General features: G+C 43.4%; 1 protein-coding gene across 8 annotated transcripts in view; it reads left to right on the top strand.

Annotated features, from left to right (window-relative positions):
• Nucleotides 1-3,606: 3,606 nt before the first annotated feature.
• The window catches only part of Atxn3 (ataxin 3), a 40,221-nt gene continuing 20,425 nt past the window's right edge, over nucleotides 3,607-23,402 (top strand). For 3 of the 8 annotated variants that reach the window (XR_003949979.1, XM_030246524.1, XM_030246526.1), the window contains exons 1-6: nucleotides 3,607-4,594; nucleotides 14,289-14,453; nucleotides 14,680-14,724; nucleotides 16,809-16,894; nucleotides 17,262-17,328; nucleotides 20,524-20,611. Coding sequence is in view for 6 of the 8 variants with exons in the window: in XM_030246524.1 (XP_030102384.1) it covers nucleotides 4,571-4,594; nucleotides 14,289-14,453; nucleotides 14,680-14,724; nucleotides 16,809-16,894; nucleotides 17,262-17,328; nucleotides 20,524-20,611 (475 nt within the window). In the remaining 2 variants the exon portion in view is untranslated. Of the gene's footprint in view, nucleotides 4,711-14,288; nucleotides 14,454-14,679; nucleotides 14,725-16,808; nucleotides 16,895-17,261; nucleotides 17,329-20,523; nucleotides 20,612-23,402 lie in introns of all 8 variants that reach the window. The other 5 variants (NM_029705.3, NM_001167914.1, XM_030246522.1 and 2 more) reach the window with 4 other exon arrangements.

Below are 23,402 nucleotides of genomic sequence, written 5' to 3'. Positions count from 1 at the left end.
AAATCACGAGGGGCAGTTTTAAGGCAGCAATAAGGAAAATGAGCACAATGGGAAGCTCCTGGACTTTAAGTGATTTAAGACTTAAGTGATTCTGTGAGAATATCTCCTTATCTAAGTCTTAACGTGGTGAGATTGGTCGGGGGTATAGCTTGGTTAGTACAGAGCTTGCCAGGCATGAACAAAGCCTTTGATTCCATTTTCAGCACCACACAAGTCAGGCACGGCGGTCCACACCTGTAATCCCAGCACTATTGGGAAGAAGTGAAAAAGATCAAAATCATCCTTGGACTGCCATAGGAGAATCAAAGGCCAACATGTCCTAAGAAACCACATTTGCAGGCTAGAGAGATGGTTCTGCAGTTAAGGACACTGGCTGCTCTTCCAGCGGTCCTGAGTTCAATTCCTAGCAACCACATTGTGGCTCACAGCTAGCTATCTGTAATGGGGTCCGATGCCCTCTTCTGGTGTGTCTGAAGACAGCTACAGTGTACTCATATACATTAAATAAATAAATAAATCTTTTATAGATATATAGAAAGAAAGAAAGAAAGAAAGAAAGAGCTCTCTTGAAAGAAAGAAAGAAAGAAAGAAAGAAAGAAAGGAAGGAAGAAACCCCACTTGAAAAGAAAGAAGAAAACAGTGAGACTATCTTTTGTTATGTCACATTGCTAAGCACAGCAACTGTTACTTGTTCAATAAAAGAAAAGTTGGTGAGATTTGTATGTTTGAAAGGTTGCAGCTGGGCAGTGGTGGTACATGCCTTTAATCCCAGCACTTGGGAGACAGAGGCAGGCAGATTTCTGAGTTCAAGGCCAGCCTGGTCTACAGAGTGAGTTCCAGGATAGCCAGGGCTACACAGAGAAACCCTATCTCGAAAAACAAAAACAAACAAACAAACATGGTCATTGACAATGCCATGAACTGGACATATTATGGTGGATCAATTCATAGTTCTGGGGAATGGACTACACAAGAGTCCAGATGGTTTGAACTTAGCAGTGGGCATATAACAGGGGGAGAGGGTGTGGGAGATAGATACACAGTATGTAAGACTGGAGTGAAGGGCAAAGTGTTAACAATTACAGGAAGGGAATCACAAACGAGTCTCCAGCTCTATTACTATCACCTAAATTGTGTCATCTCCAAAGTTTACAGGTTGAAAGGTGTATTAGCATTAAGAGGATATGACTGTGTCCTGGTCATGAGAGTATAGCTGTCCCCTACAAGAGAAGCACATGCTCTTAACCATGGAGCCATCTCTCCAGCCCTCCAGTTACCCTTTAAATAAGTGTATCCCTATAAAGGAGGCTGAAGGGAGCTTGCTGGTCCTCTTTACTCTTCTGCCACATAAGGACACACAAAAGGCACATCAATGAAAAAAAAAAAAACTCTCCTGAGACATTTGGTCTGCTTTAGCCTTCACCTTGGACTCCCCAGACTCCATAACTGAGCATTTAATCTCTGATGGTAATTTACCCTGTGCAGCCACTTATAGTAGCCCAGCTTCATATACTCACTTGAACAATTACATCTTAAAAAAAAATCAAAACACTAGTAAACACTGCATTTTCTTGTTAGGAGGCTGTATTTTCCTGGTTAAGCCACAATTCCTTAAGCACATAGGCTATCCCCATGTTGTGTGACACTGTTCCTGGAGAACTGTGAACATCTACCCAGAGAACTGATACCACCAAAGTCCAACTTGGTGAACCAATCAGTTTTATTGAGATTACTAACTGGAGCAGAAATGACACCAAAGCCCACTCCAGCAAGTCAACAGCTCACAAAATCTGGAAACATGGGTCACACTACATACCTTGCAGATAGCTTAACAGAGTGAAATGTCCCTTACAGGCAATGTGGCTCATCTTTGCAGGCAGTTCAGTTGATGTGAGCCTCTTCTAGGCAACTCTGCTTCTTGGAGAGTGTCTCTCAGTAGTCCTACTGTTTATGTATGCTTGGGGAAGGAGGAGCCTAGTGAATCTTGTCAGTTTCAGGGACTTCCTGAAGCCTCCTAGTTGTTTACTTTCTGAGCTAAAGACACCCTTCTGTAAGACTAAATGTTCTCCCTGTTCTTAGAATATTCTATGACCTCACTAGCTTCCTTGCATGATGGACTTCATCTCCCTTTAGAATATCCTTTGTGGTAAAGAGCTTCCCTCCAATAAGGACAGCTCTACCTTTTGTTTTATCTCAAGAGGAAACTGCATACAAAATAGTCAACAAATGATATGGCAGCTCCTTGAATTAGCTAGCTGGTTGTCACTGGCAGTCTTTATTTTCTTGCCTCTCACTTCCTTTCTTTTCTTGAACTTGTCTCACAAAAATGATCTCAACAACAAAACTGAGCAGTTTCTTTTGAGTCTTTCTGCCCCTGGACTTCCTGGGAGCATGTGACACGGACTTGTCCTTGAAGCATTCCCCCGTGGGCCTTCCACTTCAGTACACTCAGCAGCATTTGCACCCTTTGTGCCTACTGCTCTATCTTCAGGGCTTAGCTCTCCATCCTCTTTTCAATCTCTTCCTTTTCTCTAAGATTATACTCAGCGTTTATGGTTTTAGTTACCTTGTGTTTTAAATTTGTTTCTTTATATTTCATGTGTAGGGGTGCTTGCCTGCGTGACTGTCTGAGCATCCCTGTGCATCCCAGGTACATTGCAGAAGCAACAGATCCCCTGAGTCTCGAGTTACCAACTGCTGTGAGCCTTTATGTGGGTTCTGAGAATCAAACCCAGGTCCTGTACAAGAGAAGCAGCAAATGCTCTTAAGGACACACCCATCTCTCCAGCCCTTCTAAACAGCAATGACTCTCACCTCACAGCTTAAAACAGCTTCTGAAAACTCCAGGCCTGTCATCTATCACTCTACAGAAGGACTGTCTTAGTTAGGGTTTTACTGCTGTGAACAGACACCATGAACAAGGCAAGTCTTATAAAAAAAACAACATTTAATTGGGGCTAGCTTACAGGTTCAGAGGTTCAGTCCATTATCGTCAAGGTGGGAGCATGGCAGCATCCAGGCTGTCATGGCGCAGGCAGAGCTGAGAGTTCTAAGTCTTCATCCAAAGACTGCTAGTGGAAGACTGACTTCCAGGCAACTGGGGTGAGAGTCTTAAGCCCACACCCACCGTGACACACCTACTCCAGCCAGGTCATACCTATTCCAACAAGGCCACACTTCCAAATGGTGCCACTCCCTGGTCCAAGAATATACAAACCATCATAAGTACCTTTAGTTGCAGAGATATTTAAGCTCAGTATTTTCTAAATTAAAAGCCTTTTCTTCTCTTCCCAAGACCCTACTCATTCTGTAAAGTATTTCTGGTTGGAGTATCACTTCTGCTTTACATGGTACCTAGAGCAGAAACCCACAAGTCTTTCCTAACAATACCCCCATCCCACCCCAGTCCCTCATCAAAGTCTTCTGTTTCCTAAAGCTTCAAAGTGGTCTCTCTCCATTCTCAAATCACTACTGGAGTCCTGACCACCAGAGTCTCTTCATTTCTCCCCAAATGCCTTTCAAGTATTGTTCCCCAGTGATCCTCTAAAATCCTAATTTGACCCCATGTCTCTAGTTTTAAAAATCTTTAACCGCCTGTAGCTTTTTTTTTTTTTTTTTTTTTCCCGGTAGGGAGGTGGTGGACAGGGTCCTCCTATGTAACCCTGGCTACAGGCTGGCATAGAGCAGCTGTCCTCCAACACAACATATGCCTTCCTTACCTTCAGGTACAATGAGCCTTTAGGAGACTGGGCCTTTGCTACATTGAAGAACCTAAAATGGTTCCACCATACAAGATACAACGCCCAATACAACGCTTAATCTTTGTCAATCCCCCCCTCCCCACCCCCATCCCCTGCGCGAGCCACTCAATATTTTGCTGGATTTTTCACTTCCTCACCAACGCTTCCTCCTTCAGAGATGGCGTATTTACCCCAGGACCTGATATTCATTCCAACAGCCAACTATGTTGGACAGTGTGCTGTGCTAATTTCTTCGTACCTACATTTCTTTATTTGTATAATATTACAAAAGACACACACACATCAAAAAATGCCGTATTAAATTGCGCTTACAACTGGACTATTCTAAGTCAGTCCTAACTAAACATTAGCTATAGTTTTTACACAAATATTAGGTATGTGGAGAATGCCTCTTCTGGAATGAAGTCTTCAGTGGGAGAGGAGTTGCTCACATAAAGATGAGGAGAAAGGACCAAAGAAGGTGGAGATGGAAAAAAAAAAAAAAAAGAAAAAAAAGAACCTAAAACTTGGCTGCGAGGATTCTCTTCTAGAACCCTAGAATCACAAGATTGTCCCGCGTAGAGAAGTTCCTCCGCACAGCAGGCGGCGCCGCAGCATCACGCTTGCCGCGGGGAGGACCAACGCCGCCCAGGTCACGTGTCCCGTGCTCCCGGGTTCGCGTGCCTCGTGACGTGCGCCCGCAGTAGTGATTGGTTGGCGAGAGGCACGTGGCTAGGGCGGGGCGGACCGGGGCTGAGGGGTGGGGCCGGGGGCGGAGCTGCTGGAGGGGGCTGCTCCGCGCCGGGGCCGTTGGCTCCAGACAAATAAACATGGAGTCCATCTTCCACGAGAAAGTGAGTGTGGGCGTTCGGTGGGGAGCCGTCCTCGGCTCGGCGGCGGGCGTGGGGAGCAGCGACGCCGCTTCAGGAACTCAGGCGGGGCCCGAGCGCCCCCATCCCGACCTGGCTGGGTGAGGGGTGCTTCCTGCCTTCTCCCCATGGCTCCGCTCGTGAAGCCTCCCGCATGCGTTCCCGGCACCCTCGCCCTAGAAGACCGGGCGGGTAGCCTGGGCATTTCGGGGGGCTTCACCCGGAGGATTAGCGCGGGCGTTCCTTGTCCACTTGCCACACCTTTTCGGGTTTCTTCTCTCTTCTCTCTTAGGGTCTAGTCTAGCGAGTCGCCTTTTCAGCACCTGGCGGACCCTTCCCAACTCCACCCACGCCCCCTAACCTGTCCTCTGGCAGATCCAACTTTCTCTCTCAACTCAGTTCTATAATGGAATGCTCCATGCATTTAGATCTTGATTATCCATCCCACGTCTTTCTGCAGTTGTGACCGTGGCTTTCCCATTAAAGGGCCTGACACTTCGGAAGTAAAGTAGGAAACCCCGGAGGGAAGTCGTCATAAGAGTTTTTATTACGGGGATGTTTGGGTTGTTCTCCCATTTTTCCGGACCAGGAGGCCAGCTTTGTTTTTAGGTATTATGGATAGATTAGAATCGTTCTACTGTGTGATTTGGCTTAGTCTCTTCCTCACCTTAATTCCTAAGTGACTACGCTTAAAAGTATTGCTGTGACATCTTGAGAAACTGGTCTATGTTCGCATACAATTATCAAGTCATTTGGGTGTTTCTCGGACAACCATGTTTCATAATCATTTTAGGTTTGGAGAGGGTTGCTAGTTGAGACTATTATTTCGTTGGGAGCAAAGGCCTTTGTTTTTATCACTTGTAAAGGAGCATTGACTCATAGTGTTTAAAATCCACGCACAACAAAAAGACAAAAATGATGTGAATCTAAGGACGTTGTTAAATGAAGTGCTCTTAAGAAGACATTTTGAGTGTTTTGGAACTGGAACAAGTTAGTTTGTGACAGGATTTCTTGTAGCCCAAGTTGGCTCCAGACTCCCATCGTCCTGTCTCTGCCTCCTGAGAGCTGGCTGGGATGATGGCCACGTGCTATGACTGAGTGAGCTCCCCCTCCCGGCCCCCTCCCCACATTCATTTGTAATTAATTTTCCAAAGGTTTTGGAATAAGACCCATTTTAAACATGTTATATTTTGAACACTGTATACACTGCTTCATGAGACTCTTGCCATTCATTCTATTTAAAAAAAAAAGTTACTGTTTGTGTGTATGTGCTGGTGTGGAGGTCAGGGAGGACTTTATAAAGTTCTCTCTTCCCAACTTGGTGTGAGTTCCGGGTGTCTCAGGCTCTTAGCAAGCCCGTTTACTCACTGAGTCATCTCTAGGGTGAATGAAAAAAGAAATGGGAAGGACATGACTTTTCCTAGGGATGGCGGAGGAGAAGGTTTATTAAAGAGATTTGGGAGAGCAGAGCCAGGGGCAGACATATTTGGGAGAACCCAGAGTGGTCTTGACCCTGAGGGGAAGGGAGAAAAGGGAAGGAAATACAGCAGCCAGGAGCCAAAGTTGCAAACCATACAAAAAGAGGGTGGGTAACCAAAATGTATGGATTACATAGGCAAGAGCCACTAGGGGAAGGGCAGCATAGTCCATGCTCTGGAGAGTTCAGGGTAGAGGGCCGGGTATACCAGCCATACCCTGTAACAGGAGGGACTAAGGGATGCTGGGACAACCTGGAGGCCAGGTCCACTTCCATATGTTAAATAGGTACCTCAGCCACTAAGCCTGGGATTAAAACTTAACATAGGGCACTTAAACAATGCATTAAAAAATTATTTTTGGCCAGCAATGGTGGTATACCTGTTTTTGATATTTTATTTATTTACATTTTATTTATTTATTTTGGTTTTTCGAGACAGGGTTTCTCTGTATACCCTTGGCTGTCCTGGAACTCACTTTGTAGATCAGGCTGGCTTCGGACTCAGAAATCCGCCTGCCTCTGCCTCCTGAGTTCTGGGATCAAAGGTGCACGCTACCACGCCCAGCTATTTACATTTTAAATGTTATCCCATTTTCTGGTTCCTCTCTACAAACTCCCAATCCCATCCCCCCCCACCCTCTGCTTCTATGAGAGTACTTCCCCCCACCACTCCCGCCTACCCGCTCTGGCATTCCCCTACACTGGGGCATCAGGCCTTCACAGGACCAAGGGCCTCTCCTCCCATTGATGCCCTACAAGGCCATCCTCTGCTACAGCTGGAGCCATGGGTCGCTCCATGTGTACTCTTTGGTTGATGGTTTAGTCCTTGGGAGCTCTGGGTGTGGGTGTGGGGTCTGGTTGGTTCATATTGTTGTTCTTCCTATGGGGCTGCAGACCCCTTCAGCTTCTTCAGTCCTTTCTCTAGCTCCTCCACTGGGGACTCTGTGCTCAGTCCAATGGTTGGCTGTGAGCATCTGCTTCTGTATTTGTCAGGCACAGAGAGAGTTTTAAGATAGCCAGGGCTATCCAGAGAAACTCTGCCATTAAAATCCAAAAAAAAAAAAAAAAAAAAAAAGGTGTTTGCCAGGGTACTGTGTGCTCCTAGTGCCCACTAAAGCCAGAAGATCTGGAACTGGAGGAACTGGAGTTAAAGAGGCCACGTGAGCAGCCACGTGGGTGTGAGGAATTGAACCCAGGTCCTCTGGAAAAGCAGCCAATACTCTTTGTTTTGTTTTGTTTTTTGAGACAGGGTTTCTCTGTATAGCCCTGCCTGTCCTGGAACTCACTCTGTAGACCAGGCTGGCCTCAAACTCAGAAATCTGCCTGCCTCTGCCTCCCAAGTGCTGGGATTAAAGGTGTGCGCCACCACCGCCGGGCTAGCAGCGAGGACTCTTAACTGCTGAGCCATCTCTCCATCTCCCCCAATACCTTCTTGACAGTACTGTTTCTCATTGGAGCAGATTTCAGTGGAGGTGACTACTGAATTGGTATATGCAAAATGCTAGGCTTACAAAGTGCTTGTGAGTAAGCATGGAAGCCCGAGTTCAGATCCCAGTGTGTGTTGTATTCACCAATACTCGAGGCAGGGAATGGACAGACAAGTGGGTTTCTGGGTGCTGCCCCGTCAGTCAGTCCAGCTGAATGGTGAGCACTAGACTCCACTAGAAAGGTGGAGAGCAGCTGAGGAGGACATCTGACTTAGACCTTTAGCACATGTATGAATACATCTGCATGTACACATATACACAAGAACACATATGCAGACATGAGTGCACAGATACACATCTGCTTACCCAGAAGTCATTCAGTTATCAGCAGGTGTATATACTTAATAAATACTTGAGAAGTACCTTTGCCGTGTGTGTGTGTGTGTGTGTGTGTGTGTGTGTGTGTGTGTATGTGTATGGGGGTGCACATGTGCATATGCATTTAGAGGCAGGAAGACAACATTGGTGGTGTTCCTCACAAGTAGGTTAACTTAGGACTTCCAGGTATCTGCCCATTTTTACCTCTCCAGCGCTATAGTTACAGATGGGTACCGCCATGCATGGCTTTTTACATGAAGGTTCTGGGGATTAAGCTCAGATCCTAAGGCCAGTATGGCAAGCACCTTATTGATTGACTAAGCTCAGATCCTAAGGCTAGTATGGCAAGCACCTTATTGATTGACTAAGCTCAGATCCTGAGGCCAGTATGGCAAGCACCTTACTGATTGACTAAGCTCAGATCCTGAGGCCAGTATGGCAAGCACCTTATTGATTGACTAAGCTCAGATCCTAAGGCCAGTATGGCAAGCACCTTATTGATTGACTAAGCTCAGATCCTAAGGCCAGTATGGCAAGCACCTTATTGATTGACTAAGCTCAGCTCCTAAGGCCAGTATGGCAAGCACCTTATTGATTGACTAAGCTCAGATCCTAAGGCCAGTATGGCAAGCACCTTATTAATTGACTAAGCTCAGATCCTAAGGCCAGTATGGCAAGCACCTTATTGATTGACTAAGCTCAGATCCTAAGGCCAGTATGGCAAGCACCTTATTGATTGATTAAGCTCAGCTCCTAAGGCCAGTATGGCAAGCACCTTATTGATTGACTAAGCTCAGATCCTAAGGCCAGTATGGCAAGCACCTTATTGATTGACTAAGCTCAGATCCTAAGGCCAGTATGGCAAGCACCTTATTGATTGACTAAGCTCAGCTCCTAAGGCCAGTATGGCAAGCACCTTATTGATTGATTAAGCTCAGCTCCTAAGGCCAGTATGGCAAGCACCTTATTGATTGACTAAGCTCAGATCCTAAGGCCAGTATGGCAAGCACCTTATTGACAGAGGCATCTCCCCAATCCTGGAGACTTCATTTGCCTTTGTCATTAATTTAACTGTATGAAGCAAGTGAACACTTAATGAAGTCATAGCATATTTCTTTTTTCTTTTTTTTAGATTTCTTTTTTTAAGCATTTATTACTATATATAAGTACACTGTAGCTGTCTTCAGACACACCAGAGGAGCATCAGATGTCATTACGGATGGTTGTGAGCCACCATGTGGGTGCTGGGATTTGAACCCAGGATCTCCAGAAGAGCAGTTGGAGCTCTTAACTGCTGAGCCATCTCTCCAGCCCGCCATAGCATATTTCAAGAGAATGTACCTGTGACTGTAGAAGAGACCAGACTGGGAATATTTAACATAATTGCTATTTTCCAGAGAATTCTTTTCCCTTCCATAACTTGCCTTTAACCAGTAAATTAACTAGAGAAGATATCAACCACTTTCTCATGGAGTTAATTTTACACTTAACCCCTTTGAATGCTTCCTTTTAAATTAGACATAAAAGCAGTTGTCAGCCAGGCATGATAGCATATGCCTTTAATCCTAGTACTTGGGAGGCAGAGGCAAGCAGGCTCCTTTTGTGATTTTTTTTTAGATTATTTGGAAGAGTGGAAGTGTAGTGTGTTCATCTTCTGAGCCTAGCACAGTAAAATGTGGATTCCCCAACTCATAGAATTTTAATAGCAAAGAGAGTTTCTCTTGTGTGAAATAGAAAAGTGTTTTATTATATTGTATCGCATATGTATGTAGGGGTTCTCCATGCATGCCACTGTGTACATACGGAGGTCAAAGGACGGGTTGCAGGGGTTGGTCCTCTCCTCCCACTGTGCGGGTCCTTAGGTCTGCATGGTCACAGCCTTTTGGTTCGTGTAGAATTTTTTTTTCCCCCGAGACAGGGTTTCTCTGTGTAGCCCTGGCTGCCCTGGAACTCACTCTGTAGACCAGGCTGGCCTTGAACTCAGAAATCCGCCTGCCTCTGCCTCCCGAGTGCTGGGATTAAAGGCGTGCGCCATCACACCCGGCTTCGAGTAGAATTTGACAGCCTGTGGCTCTATGATTTTTAAATTGACTTGAACAATTTGTTGTTTCCGTCCATTAATCATATCAGAAGCAGTACCATTTTACTTGGTCAGGGCTTCATTTTAAGTGCTTATTTTTCATAATAAAAAAGCTACTTGTTTTAGAGACTGAATGTAGCACATTTGGTAGAGTGCTTGCCTTGCGTGAATAAAGCTTAAATTCTATCCATTCCCAATACACATGAATTGGGCATAATGAGATAGGTACTTTTGATTTTTTTAAAGATTTAATTATTTTTATGTGTATGAGTATCTTCATGAATCAAGTGCACCATGCGCAGACAGTGACTGAGGAAGCCAGGAGAGGGTGCCAGATCCTTTAGGACTGCAGTTACTAACTAGTCATGAGCCCCTCTGTAGATTCTGGGGACAGAACCCAGGTCCTTTGCAAGGATATCAAGTGTTCTTAACTCCATCTCTCCAGCCTCCAAATTCCAATTATTAATAACAAGAATGTTTTATCAAAACACTGGATGCCATTATTTCTGTATGTTAAAGCTGGTGACCAGGAGCTCAGTGGTTATAAGCACTGGCTGCTGTGGACCCAGGGTCCCCAGCACCCATCTGATGACTTAAAACTGTCTGCAACTCCAGTCTTAGAAGGTCCAGCATCGTCTTTTGGCCTTCGTAGACACTAGGCATGTACATGGTGCAGACACACATACAAGCAAAACACCTATACACATAAAAACCATAGTTTATGACCCCCACACTGAAGCATATTGCCTAGCAATAGGACTGAGGAGTCATCATAGCTGGTCCCCAAGTTGAGTGCCTGGTTACCATGTTAGATAGTTGTTGATTTCCTTCTTTCTTTCTTTCTTTCTTTCTTTCTTTTTTTTTTTTTTTTGTCTTTTTTTCAAGACAGCGTTTCTCTGTATAGCCCTGGCTGTCGTGGAACTCACTCTGTAGACCAGGCTGTCCTCGAACTCAGAAATCCACCTGCCTCTGCCTCCCAAGTGCTGGGATTAAAGGCGTGCGCCACCACCGCCCGGTTGTTGATTTGAGACAAGGTCTCACTATGTAGGTAACAGGCCAGGAACTCACAGGAGTATTCTTGCCTCTGCTTCCTGAGTACTGGGATTAAAGTTGTTACTGCCATGCCCGGCCCTCTTCTTTGAATGTTTTAAATCAAGCATTTCACATACAAGAACACACAAATTATGAGAATGTGCAGTTGAGGGAGCACACATGGAAACAGCCCTTGGGTGAAGTCACAGACTGTTTCCCTGAATCCTCGACACCCCCTGTCCTTTCTTCCAGCTCTTCCTCAGTGCTTACTTCTACAAGAAAAATCTGACTTCCTAGACTGAGATTAATTTCCCCTATTTAAAGCTTTTGTAAAAAAACCATGTAAGTCTTTAACTCCGGCATTTGGGAGGCAGAGCCAGGTGGATCTCTGAGTTCGAGGCCAGCTTAGTCTACAGAGTGAGTTCCAGGTTAGCTAGGCTCCACAGAGGGAGGTTGGGGGAAAAGAAAAAAGAAAAGAAAAGGAAAAAAACATGGCATGCACTTAAATTTTTTACTACTGTGTATCTCTGCTTGATATGTTGTATGAGTGGACACATACACCAAAGTTCTGTATAGAGATCAAAGGGGAGCTTTGTGGAATTCCCTTCCACTTTGGAGTCAGTTCCAGGCATAGGACTCAGGTCTTCCCTAGGGTCCTCTCATCCACCCCATCCTGCACTTTAACTGTCTTTGATTGGTGATAGTTTTGGGGATTGAACCCAGGTCCTTGTACAGACTAGCTCCATCCTTAGCTCTGGTGTCTACTCTTTTGAGTGTTGTGTGTTTTTTACTTTTTAACAGTGTTTGAGAGATTCATCCATATTGTTATAGTTGTGTTTAATTTACTTTTATTCTTATAGTGTTCTTTTGTTATTGTAATTCTGTGTTCAAACTGTCTTTGGGTGCTTTCCAGTTTGGAAAGCCTGTAAGTAGTGCTGTAGTGAGTGCATCGGCAGTGTGTCTAATCACAGCACACAGCGTTAAGCTTTGGTAACGACTGAGGATTGTTGTAGAGTTGGTTCACTACTTTATACTCGCTCCTGTAACGATGGCTTTCTGTCATTCTAAGCCTCCCACTGTAATAGCTGTTTTGGAGACTGTAGCAGTAACACCATGTGAGTGTTTCTTTTGTAAAAGTACTTTTTTTTCTTAGCTAGGTGTGGTGGTTGTATTATTAGTCAGGGTTCTCTAGAGTCACAAAACTTACGGAATATCCTTTTATGTTGAGGGATTTTATTGTAATGACTTACAGTCTGTAGTCCAACTAACCCAACAGTGGTCAGCTGTGAATGGAAGTCCAAGAATCTAGTAGTTGCTCAGTCCCACGATGCTAGTTGTTTCAGCTGGTCTTCTGTAGAAGTAGATTCCAACAGATGTGCTGACTAGTAAGTGCAAGCAGGCATAGAAGAATGAAACTTCCTTTTAATGTCCTTAGGTAGGCCTTCTGCAGAAGGTGTGGCCCAGATTAAAGGTGTGTAACACCTGCCTAGATCTGGGACTTACTTTGTCTCAGGCTGACCTTGAACTCAGAGATCTTCCCTCAGTCTCCTGGGGTTAAAGGCAAGTATTACCGTGCCTGACCACTATGCCTCAAGATCTCCATGTCAAGATCCAGGTCAGAAACTTGTGTCTTTTGGCCTCAAGATCTGGATCACAGGTTAGCCCTCCAATTCTGAATTGTAACTCATTTCAGATATAGTCAAGTTGACAACCAGGAATAACCATTACGGTGGTGTGCACCTTTAATCGGAGCACTCAGAGTCAGAAGCAAACAGATTTATCTGAATTTGAGGCCATCGTGGTTTACATAGTGAGTTCCAGGCTAGCTAGAGCTACTTATTGAGACCTTGTCTCAAAACCAAGTGAGTGCAGGCCTACACGTGGCTAGGTGTGCATGTGGGGACAGGTACTCAGGAGCCAGCTCTGTCTTTCTACAGTAGTATTGGGGATTGACAGCAGGCCCTGTTACCTGCTGAGCCATCTTCTGTTGTAGTTTGGTATACATTTCCCTGATGACTAATGAAGTTGAGCATCTTTTTGTATCTCTTAGCCACTAGACTATCTTGTGAAATGATTACATTTCCACTAGAATATAAGTAGAACATCTGTCTGTCCTTACCTCATAGTAATTGGTATTCAGTGGAAGTTGCTTCTAGTAAATCAACATTAAAGGAGGCAAAGAATTCTGAGGATAAGTTGTTCTAGCTCTCTGTCAGACTCAAGCTCTCTGAACTCTCCCTTCCTGGTCCATAGCAGACAGGTATGCTATATCTACTTCAGCAATTACATTTTGTTTCTGTAGGAGTGATACATTGGTGTGTGTGTGTGTGTTTGGGGGGATGCATCTTGCAGGTGCTCTCTGGAGTCATCATCTGCCATGTAACATAGCTCAGGCCAGGGGGCATGTTGTCAGGCAGGTTGAGTTCAGTAGGCCTCACTGGCCCTTTAGAGGGCCAGAGTTAACAGAAGGAAGTGTTTTCCCATCTGCCTTTGCCTTCCGAAAGGCAGAGTTAGGGTCTGTGTCCACAGGACTCATCTACTCATGTGTCTCGTTCTTTGGAAAGCAATACTGTTGGTCCAGGAGAATGACAAGCAAGCTGCCCACTATCAGGCAGTCTGGATATAGAGCTGGACTGGGTGCCAGTTGTGTATGAAAGGCAGCTAGCCAGTGCAAGAAGCCCCTGGACCTATGGGACATTGTGTCCACCCGTCATGGGGAGGATGTTAATGACCCCTTAGGGAGCTGAAGTTGGCTGCAGTTCCTCTTACTGCTGTCTACTCGTGGACATGGACTTGGGGCTGTTGAGAGCCTCTGCTCTAGAACTGTGGGCCTTAACTTAAAGTGAGACAGGATTGTTCTCGCTTACCCAGTTCTTGAATTTGAAAGGACAGGCTTTTAAGGTCAAACAGCAACCATCTTGTCACAAGAATGAATGTTCTAGAGGTTTATGCTCCCTTTTTGCAGTAGTAATTTGCTGTGGAATTTCTAAAGGTAAATTCTAATAGGTACTGAAAAATTCAAAGGGTAAATGTTTTTATAGGTTAATTTTTAGGTTTATGTGATTGGATAGATGAATTATACTGTAAACCGTTCTTCATTTTTGTTCCTAAAGTAGCTGTAGAATATACATGGGCAAGGAAAATGTATGTGCTTGTGAAATCTGGTTTGCATGGGGCTTACAAAGTTTGTTTTGACTGCCTTAAAAAGTTAGTAATTACATTTTTTAGGAGATATTGTACAGATCGGCTTGATGACATTTGAATGTTTTCTTTTGGAAACACTAGCAAGAAGGCTCACTTTGTGCTCAGCATTGCCTGAATAACCTATTGCAAGGAGAGTATTTTAGCCCTGTGGAGCTATCCTCAATTGCACACCAGCTGGATGAAGAGGAGAGGCTGAGAATGGCAGAAGGGGGAGTCACTAGTGAAGACTACCGCACATTTTTACAGGTACTGATTTTCGACTCACTGAGCCCCATTTTATTGTGGAAATGCGGGTGCTCTTTAGAGGAGGATGAGCCGTTCTCCCCCAGGAGTCTGACTCGGTAATTATCACTCTGCTCCTCCTCACTTGGGAAATGGGGTTGTACAGCGTGTTCTTTTAAACGTGCACACTAATTTTAACCCTTTTCCCATCCCCCTCTGCCCACAACTACTGCCCATGAAAATTGAACAGCAGCCTTCTGGAAATATGGATGACAGCGGCTTTTTCTCTATTCAAGTAAGTAGTCCAGAGTGCAGCGCTGCCTCATTTCCAGCCCCGCTTTGTCCTGAGGCTCAGTTGTGGTTGATGTGCCACAGTGTGCCACAGCTCTTTATGTAACGATGGAGGCTTCTGCAGCTCCTTCTGTAAACTGTCTGCAGAAGATAAGACACTGCAGAGTGCTACACGTACAGAGATGACCACAGGACAGTAGACTCTTCACTTTAGAACGGCTTTGACTGCTCACATGCTTAGGACAGGCAGGCCCTTGCTGCCTATACAGTCCTCGCTGGTCTGAGACTTGTGATCGTCTTCCCCTCTGTGTCTCCAGACTGAAATTATAGGTGTGTGCTACCACAGTCAGTTTAGAGTGGGGCTTTTAAAAATTACTTTCTAAGAGAGATTGCTTAATTTGCATGTAGGTGCTAATAACTCTAATAAATTTCAGTGCTTCAAACTCCCCATCTCTGGCATGTCTGAGAAATTGCAGTGTCTTGCAGTCTTCTATTTAAATCATCCTCCAGGATTGGATTCCTGTTGGGTAGGTTGTAGCCCTCTGAAGGCTGGTATGGAGATTGCCCTCAAGGCCTTGCATGTGCCGAGCTCAAACTGACCCCGAGCCACATCCCAGTACTTTACGTTCTATTTATCTGTGTTGGTTTATTCTTTTTAGTGCTGGGGATGATATCTAAGACAATATTCTGCTCTAGAGAAAATCTCCAGCCCTGTGGTTATACATACATACATACATACATACATACATACATGCATGCATATACGTGTGTGTGTCTGTGTCTGTCCTTCTGTAGCCTAGCATGGCATGGCCTTGAACAAAGCCCTGCTGCGGCATCCCAGTTGTTGGGGTTGAAGTCTGGGCACGGATGCCTGACTTCGTTTGTGTACTTGTGAAGTCCATTCTGACAATGTGAGCGTTGTCCAAATTCTTTCTGAATCTGTCTTTTGAGAGATCTACTTATGCAAGTGTCTTTCTTTATACTTTCCTTCTATGCCACCCTTCTAGAGTCCTCATTCTCTAGCATTTCCACCCAGTACTTCACTTGTGACATTGTGAGGCCCAGTGGGCTTGTGCTGAGAGTACAGGTGAGAGCCAGCAGTCTCCTGTGGTGTCCTGTGTGGCACTGCTTCCATCTCTGCTCTCTCGCACTTGCAGTTGGTCTGAGTTGTACATGTTTCTTTGTTGACTTCCTGGGATAACAGGTGGAATGTTGTCTTAATTTCTCTCTTTTTTTTTTTCAGCTTGCTATCATCAGGTTTGATTTTCTGTTCATGGAAGTTTAAAATACATCAAACCTTCTTTTTAAAGATTTATGTGCCCATGTGTGGATATGTGCACATGAGTGCTGGTGTCTGTGGAGGACAGAAGAGGGCACTGGAACCCTGCAGTTGACATTACAGGCTGTTGGGAGCCCTGACGTGGGTGCTGGGAACTGAGCTTGGGTTCTGTAAGAGCAGTGTATACTGTTGACCACAGTCATCTCCCCAGTGCCCAGACCTTTCTTTTCAACCCCCAGGGAGAATTTATTTACTATACACCTTTGGTGACTGCCATTGCAGGTAGTAAGTGTAGGAAGGGATAGTTTTACAAACAGCACCCACAGTGTGGCGTGCTTCTGGATGTGTGAGACAGTGTTATCTACAAATTCTCTGCTTTTCTGACATTCCTCAGAATGGAAAAGCTCTCTTTCAAAATGGATGTGAGGGGCTGGAGAGATGGCTTCCGTTTAAGAATGCTTAATGGTATTTCAGAAGAAGACCGGCTCAGTTCCCAGCATGTACGATAGACTGCTTACAACTGCCTGTAGCTCCTACATGGACACCTGATGCCGTCTGGCCTCCACAGGCACTCAGACACACTTAGATAAAAAATAATAAAACAATACATCTTTAAAACTTGCAATGAAATAAAATTAAGTTCACATGTATATATTATTTATGGATTTAGTGGGGTGTCAAGGGAACATAATTTGTAAAAGCTATATCCTCAAACTATATATGAAGAATAGTTGCTTATAGTAGCTGTGCTACTTAAACTTGGACTTGAAGGTTTAGCTCATGAAAAGTTGTTATTTTTCTTTTGACAGGTTATAAGCAATGCTTTGAAAGTTTGGGGTTTAGAACTAATCCTGTTCAACAGTCCAGAGTACCAGAGGCTCAGAATTGATCCTATGTAAGATTTTTTCCTATATTTCTTTATTTAGATTTGATTTTTAAAGCTGTAATTTCTGAATGAGGACAAAATCATCATGAATGTCTTTGCTTTATTCTGTATTTGATGCCCTTAGACTTCACCCCGTCACCTTTTTGGTGCCTTTCTTCAGTGTCAGTGGTGGCCCTGCCCTGAGTCCTGTGGGGGCTTTGTGCTTAGCATCACTAAGCTCCTATGGGAGACGCATAGTGATGCGACTTTTATTTTTTCAAATAAGTAATTAAGTATTAATAAGTAATTAAGTATGTCATTAAGTAAATGATAGGAGATACTTGCTAGTACATCTCTACTATCCCAACTTAACAGTATATGTTTTGTTTTCTTCTAGAAACGAAAGATCCTTTATATGCAATTATAAAGAACACTGGTTTACAGTTAGAAAATTAGGCAAGCAGGTAATATATCTTCTATTTTCTTGTCCTTTTATCATAATCTGTACTCTGTTTGAAACTAAAATTTGATATTGGTCTCTTTGGAATGTATCCTAGGATTCTGTGCACTCTACCCAAGTCTGGACTCAATTTAACAGATAAAAATTTCCTAGCTTAAGAGAAGATAATCATCTTCTCTTCAGATTTTTAAAAATAAACCTATATATGTTATGTCATAATGAAAATTTTGTAGTAAAAACAGTGCATATGTGGTTACCGTTACATATGTTTTTGTGTGACGATTTGTGTTTAGCATAGTACTACAACAAAGCCTGAGATCATGGTGGGAATGCGCATTACGGGATGGGCTTCTTTAGGCGATTCTAGTGTCTGGCAGTACTTACATCTGTGCACAGTTACCACTGAACGTGGCTTTAAACTAGTCACGTAAGGCCTTACTAGAATGTTAGAGCTTGCTAAAGGTTATTGAAAACCAGCTTATATAGTCAAAGGGAATGAACTGCTAATATACTCGCAGCGTGGATGAATCTCAGAAATGGGAGCTAAGACCTAATGACAGAAAGTAGACCGACTAGTGCTTGTGTAGGGCTGAAGTTGGAGAGAAGGCACAGAGGGACCTGGAGACGGGACTCTGATGAGGGTGCTCCAGTCTCGGTCATGTTGATGTGGGTGATAGAGATTCTTTGAAACGACAAACTGTAGAAGTGGAAATATAATTATGTGCAGTTTTATCCCAGTGCTGTGGCCCACACCTTTGACCTAGGAAGACCTTGAGACCAGCCTGGACCACATAATGAAACCCTCAAGAGAGATGGGGGAGCGGGAAGGCACTTTATGTGCCCTAGTAAAACTGTTATTTAAAATAAAAAGAAAGGGGCTGGAGAAATGGCTCATTGGTTAAGAGCACTGACTGCTCTCCAGAGGTCCTGAGTTCAATTCCCAGCAACCACATGGTGGCTCACAACCATCTGTAATGGGATCCAATGCCCTCTTCTGGTGTGTCTGAGGACAGCTACAGTAAACTCATATAAATTAAGTAAATGACTTAAAAAAAAAAGAAATATAAAAGATTATTAAAAAATATAAAAAAAAAATGTCGAGTGTGGTGGTGCACATCTTTAATCCCAGCAGAGATCTCTGTGAGCTCAACCAAAGCTTCAGAGTGAGACCCTGTGTTTAAAAATCCAACAATAAATAAGAAACAGAACATTGAACCTGGAGATGTGGCTCAGCGAGTATGACTTTACTGCTCTCTCAGAGGACCTGAGTTTGGTTCCCAGCACCCACGTGGTGGCTTATAACTGTCTATAACTCCAGCTCTGTGGAGGAGGTGCCTTTGGGCACCAAGCACACACATGATGCACATACATACATACATACATACACACACACACACACACACACACACACACACACAAAATTAATATATTAAAAAGAAAGAATACAGTGAGTTAAATCAATATATATTAATTATATATTATGTATATATATGTATATTGATTTAATTCACTGTGTTCTTTCTTTCTTTCTTTCTTTCTTTCTTTCTTTCTTTCTTTCTTTCTTTCTTTCTTTCTTTCTTTCTTTCTTTCTGTTAGCTTTTAATTCAGTCACCTGGAAGGAGCCAGTCTTCAGTGATTGTTTGCTGATATAGATCATTGGCAGTGATATACTTATAATAAGCACAAGACCCTAAGATTCCACCTCTTGCTCCAGAACAATAAGGAAAGAGCAATCTTTAGGTTCTTTGTAAGCTGCATAGGGAGCCAGTTAAGAGCGGTGTGTATAGTAAGGTAGCTTAGCTGGAACAGGAATCAATTATGAAAGGTCCAGGGTCAACTTCATTTAACTTCTCTGCCCTTCTCCCTTGTAGCCACTGAGGGTTTATTTGTGCCTTTAGAAAATTATGACCCAGGGCTGGAGAGGTGGCTCAGTGGTTAAGAGCGTGGACTGCTTTTCCAGAGGTTCTAAGTTCAATTTCCAGCAACCATATGGTGGCTTACAACATCTGTAATAGGGTCTGATGCCCTCTTCTGGTGTGAAGACAGCTACAGTGTACTCATATAACTTAAATAAATCTTTTTAAAAAGAAAAAAGAAAATTATCACCCAGCATTATTTTCCTGTATCAAGTAATCACTGGAGTTTTAAGGTCTGGAAATTTAAAACCCATAAAAACTTAGTAGAAATAGGAAAACATTGTTTTGAACTTTTACAATTTTTAGCTCATTTTTGGATTTTTTACATTTTGAACTAGTTTTAGTTTGTCTTTGACAGGTACAAAGATAGCAAGAATATGTATATTGATCCTTGATTCTGATTCCTATTCTTGTTTAAGAACAGAGTTTTAGCTGGATGTGATGGCACGTCTTTAATCCCAGCACTCAGGAGGGCTTGGCTGATCTGTGAGTTCTGAGCCCAGCCCCTGGTCCTGTGTAAAGAAAGGAATGATTGGAAAGGTTCTTTGGCTGGGGTCAGAATCCAGGAAGAGCCCTTAGTTGTGCATGGAGTTGAGCATGACTTTTTGCATTTTTCTGTTTTAAGTTAGGGCACCTCTGAGGTTGTGACTTACCTAATGCTGTTAATCACATGTAGCAATAGCTTAGAGGTCTTGTTAGAATGAAGTGCTCGTCATAAATTCTCTCCGTAGAGTGTCTTTTAGAAATTGGAGTCTTTTGGCCAAAGGAAAAAGTGTGTTGCTGTCATTTTTTTGTCTGTCAATATGGCAGGAGTCTGTGTGTTGGCCTGACAGTGTAAAACCTCTTAGTTACAGCTATCAAAAAGGGCATCTTAAGATACTGCCAGTTGCTCTCCTTTTAGAAGTTCAGGTTCTTGTTTTTAGAAAAGCATTTAATAGTGACAAATGTTCAGCTTTTTTTTTTTTTTTTTTGGTTTTTCAAGACAGGGTTTCTCTGTATAGCTCTGGCTGTCCTGGAACTCACTCTGTAGACCAGGCTGTCCTCGAACTCAGAAATCCTTCTGCCTCTGCCTCCCGAGTGCTGGGATTAAAGGCATGCGCCACCGCGCCCGGCTTCAGCCTTTTTTTTAAAGTCATAGTATTCAGTACTTTAAAAATTCTCAGTTTGATATATTTCTATTATTTCTATAGTCTTATTAAATTTTGGTGGGTTATATGCATAACATGGGAAATTCTTTTTACATATAATATTCATTAACTTAAATACTGATTTTTTTTTCCTAGTGGTTTAACTTGAATTCTCTGTTGACGGGTCCAGAATTAATATCAGATACATACCTCGCACTATTCTTGGCTCAATTACAGCAAGAAGGTAAATAAGATCAAAAGTTTGCTTTTAAACTTTAAAAGTAGCTTAAATATAGCTGAGTCATGAATTGTGACTACAGAAGCACTGGTCTCCGATTTGTGAGTGTGACGGTACTGATTTCTGGCTGTGGTTTGAGTGACGCAGTTCTATGTGAGTGCTCCCTACACTGGGACATCCCCTGAGCCTGGGGCTTCCTTTCCATTCCTAAGTGCTCTTTTGCTTTTCCGTCCTCCCCCTCACAGGGCTCACAGGAGGAGGGGCATGCTCCTCTCATTCCTGTTGGCTCATTTTCAGTCACTGTTCACTTGGTAGATTGGTGCCTTTGAGTAACCACCTGGATTCGCCATGCCTTGTCTGTGTAGGCATCTGTGAGCTGCCATTTTTATTGGAGAGTTTGGATGTCTAGTTATCTGTCTCTTTTCCTTAAATTCTTAGTCATTTCCACACCAGTAACTATTCCTCTTTCAAAGATTGTTTTGTTCACTCTTGTCTTGGCATTGCCAATGAGTGTAACTCCCTTCAGATTCTAGTCATAAGCATCGCAGTCTTTGACCATCACCTTCTACCTTCATGACAGTTTGCTGTTCCGACCAGGCTCTGAAGTTACCATGAGATCCAGAACTCCTCTTAAATGATTCTTCAAGGTGTTTTGTTTTGTTTTGTTACCATGAGATCCAGAACTCCTCTTATATGATTCTTCAAGGTGTTTTGTTTTGTTTTTGTTTTTTTGAGACAAGGTTTCTCTATGTAAAAGAGCCCTGGCTATCCTGGAACTCACTTTGTAGACCAAGCTGCCTTGAACTCGGAGACCTGCCTGCCTCTGCCTCCTGAGTGCTGGGTTTAAAGGCACGCACCACCATGCCTGGTGATTGTTTTCTTTTTTTAAAGATTTTAAAAAATTTATTTTATGTGATAAGATGTTTGCCTGCATGATTCTGTGTACACTACAAGCATGCAGTTCTCAAAAAGGCCAGAAGAGGGTTTTGGGAGTCTTGGAAATGGATTCACAGACAGTTGTGAGTCACCACGGTGGGTGCTTGGACTAGAACCTGGGACCTCTGCAAGAGCAGCCAGTGCTCTTAGCTCTGAGCCATCTCTCCAGTCCCTGAGCCTGTGTTCAGTTGCATTCGCTGGCTTCTTTCCTCATCTTTCCTAAATAACAAGAATCTTGACCACAGGTAAAGTAGCTCGTGACCCTAGACGTTTCCTGTATCATAGCAGCTGAACATGGCTTCAAACTTAGGTGAAATATGTTGGTTATAATTTTGTGCTTACAGCTTTCAAATGACCCCTTGATAGTTATTTCACAACTTAGCTCTCCATTTGTTACACATTGCTATTCTTTCTGGCTTTCTCTTGTATTCTTCTGAGAACATAGACATGATTCCCTTTCTGGTAGCAGATCTCTCTCTTTGTTTCTGTAGCTTGTGGTTTGAGCCTATTAAAATAGGTGGGCGTGGCCCTCCGTGTAAGGTCAGCCCTTCAACATGTACTGTATCCCTGTGGCTCCTGTTCAGTCAACATTCAGTTTTTGTCTAATGCTCTCCTGGGTTGAACATTCTCCCACTCCCTTAAAAAAAGTCTATGCATGGGTAAAAATCCCTTTCCCTCCCCCTCCATTGATTAAAAATAAAGTGCTTTTGGTAACTATGAAACTTTAGCTGCTTGCCCATTTAAATTTTTTCCAGTAGAATTATCTATAGTGCATTGTCTATTGAACTCATTCCACTTGGGTTGTGCTGTAAACCACTCATCTTCAAAAGTCTCTCTTCTCACTATCCGGGTGACTTCTACATTGCCAGTGCCAGGATTCAATTCTTAGATCTCCTAGTCTAAACAGAACACAATAAACTTGTTATTAAAAAACAAACAGGGCTGGTGAGATGGCTCAGTGGGTAAGAGCACCTGACTGCTCTTCCGAAGGTCCTGAGTTCAAATCCCAGCAACCACATGGTGGCTCACAACCATCCGTAACGAGATCTGGCGCCCTCTTCTGGAGTGTCTGAAGACAGCTACAGTGTACTTACATACAATAAATAAATAAATCTTTAAAAAAAAAAAACAAAAAAAAAAACAAACAAACGAACAAACATCCCAAACTAAAAACAGATATAAAAGGCGAGGAAGTGATGTGCCTTCCTGTGCCCTTCCCCTCATGGCCTGTTCCTTTATACCTTGTCCACTTAAGGCTCTAAAAGTAAATTCTGTTTGTTTGTTTATTTATTAAAAACTACACACTGGCACTATGATTATACCTAAAAGTGTTGCACTTTCTGGTGATGGGGATTGGAAATCCCAGTTGTGCGTATGTGATGCAGAGCTCCACTCTGCTTTGTATCCCCAGCTGGCTAGCCACAGAGCTGTGATGTCACAGATACACAGCTTTAAGTTCCGTATCCCTCACCTCTGATGATTTCTTTCACACGTTAATCTGAGTTGAAATCAGGTTCAATAATTGTATTGGGTTAGTTGTTTGTTTTTTTTCCTAAATCTTCTTATAAGTTTCCTTGTCTCTGTTTTTTGCCTTTGATGTATTTGCCAGTGTTTTGTCAGGGGGATATTGGGTTGTTTGCCTGTTTACTGCATCTTGGTTTTTTTCTTGTGTATTTTCTGACTGCTGGATGCTCTATAGTGCCTGGACCTGAGATGTAGGTACTTAACCATGCTCAAGCTGGTTTGGGAATTGTCTTAGTCAGGGTTTCTATTTCTGCACAAACATCATGACCAAGCAGCAAGTTGGGGAGGAAAGGGTTTATTCAGCTTACCCTTCCATCACCAAAGGAAGTCAGGACTG

The sequence above is a fragment of the Mus musculus genome, chromosome 12 (assembly GCF_000001635.26).
Source record: "Mus musculus strain C57BL/6J chromosome 12, GRCm38.p6 C57BL/6J".
Classification (NCBI taxonomy): domain Eukaryota; kingdom Metazoa; phylum Chordata; class Mammalia; order Rodentia; family Muridae; genus Mus; species Mus musculus.
Note: the sequence above shows the minus strand (reverse complement) of the source record. Positions and strands in the feature narration are given on the sequence as shown.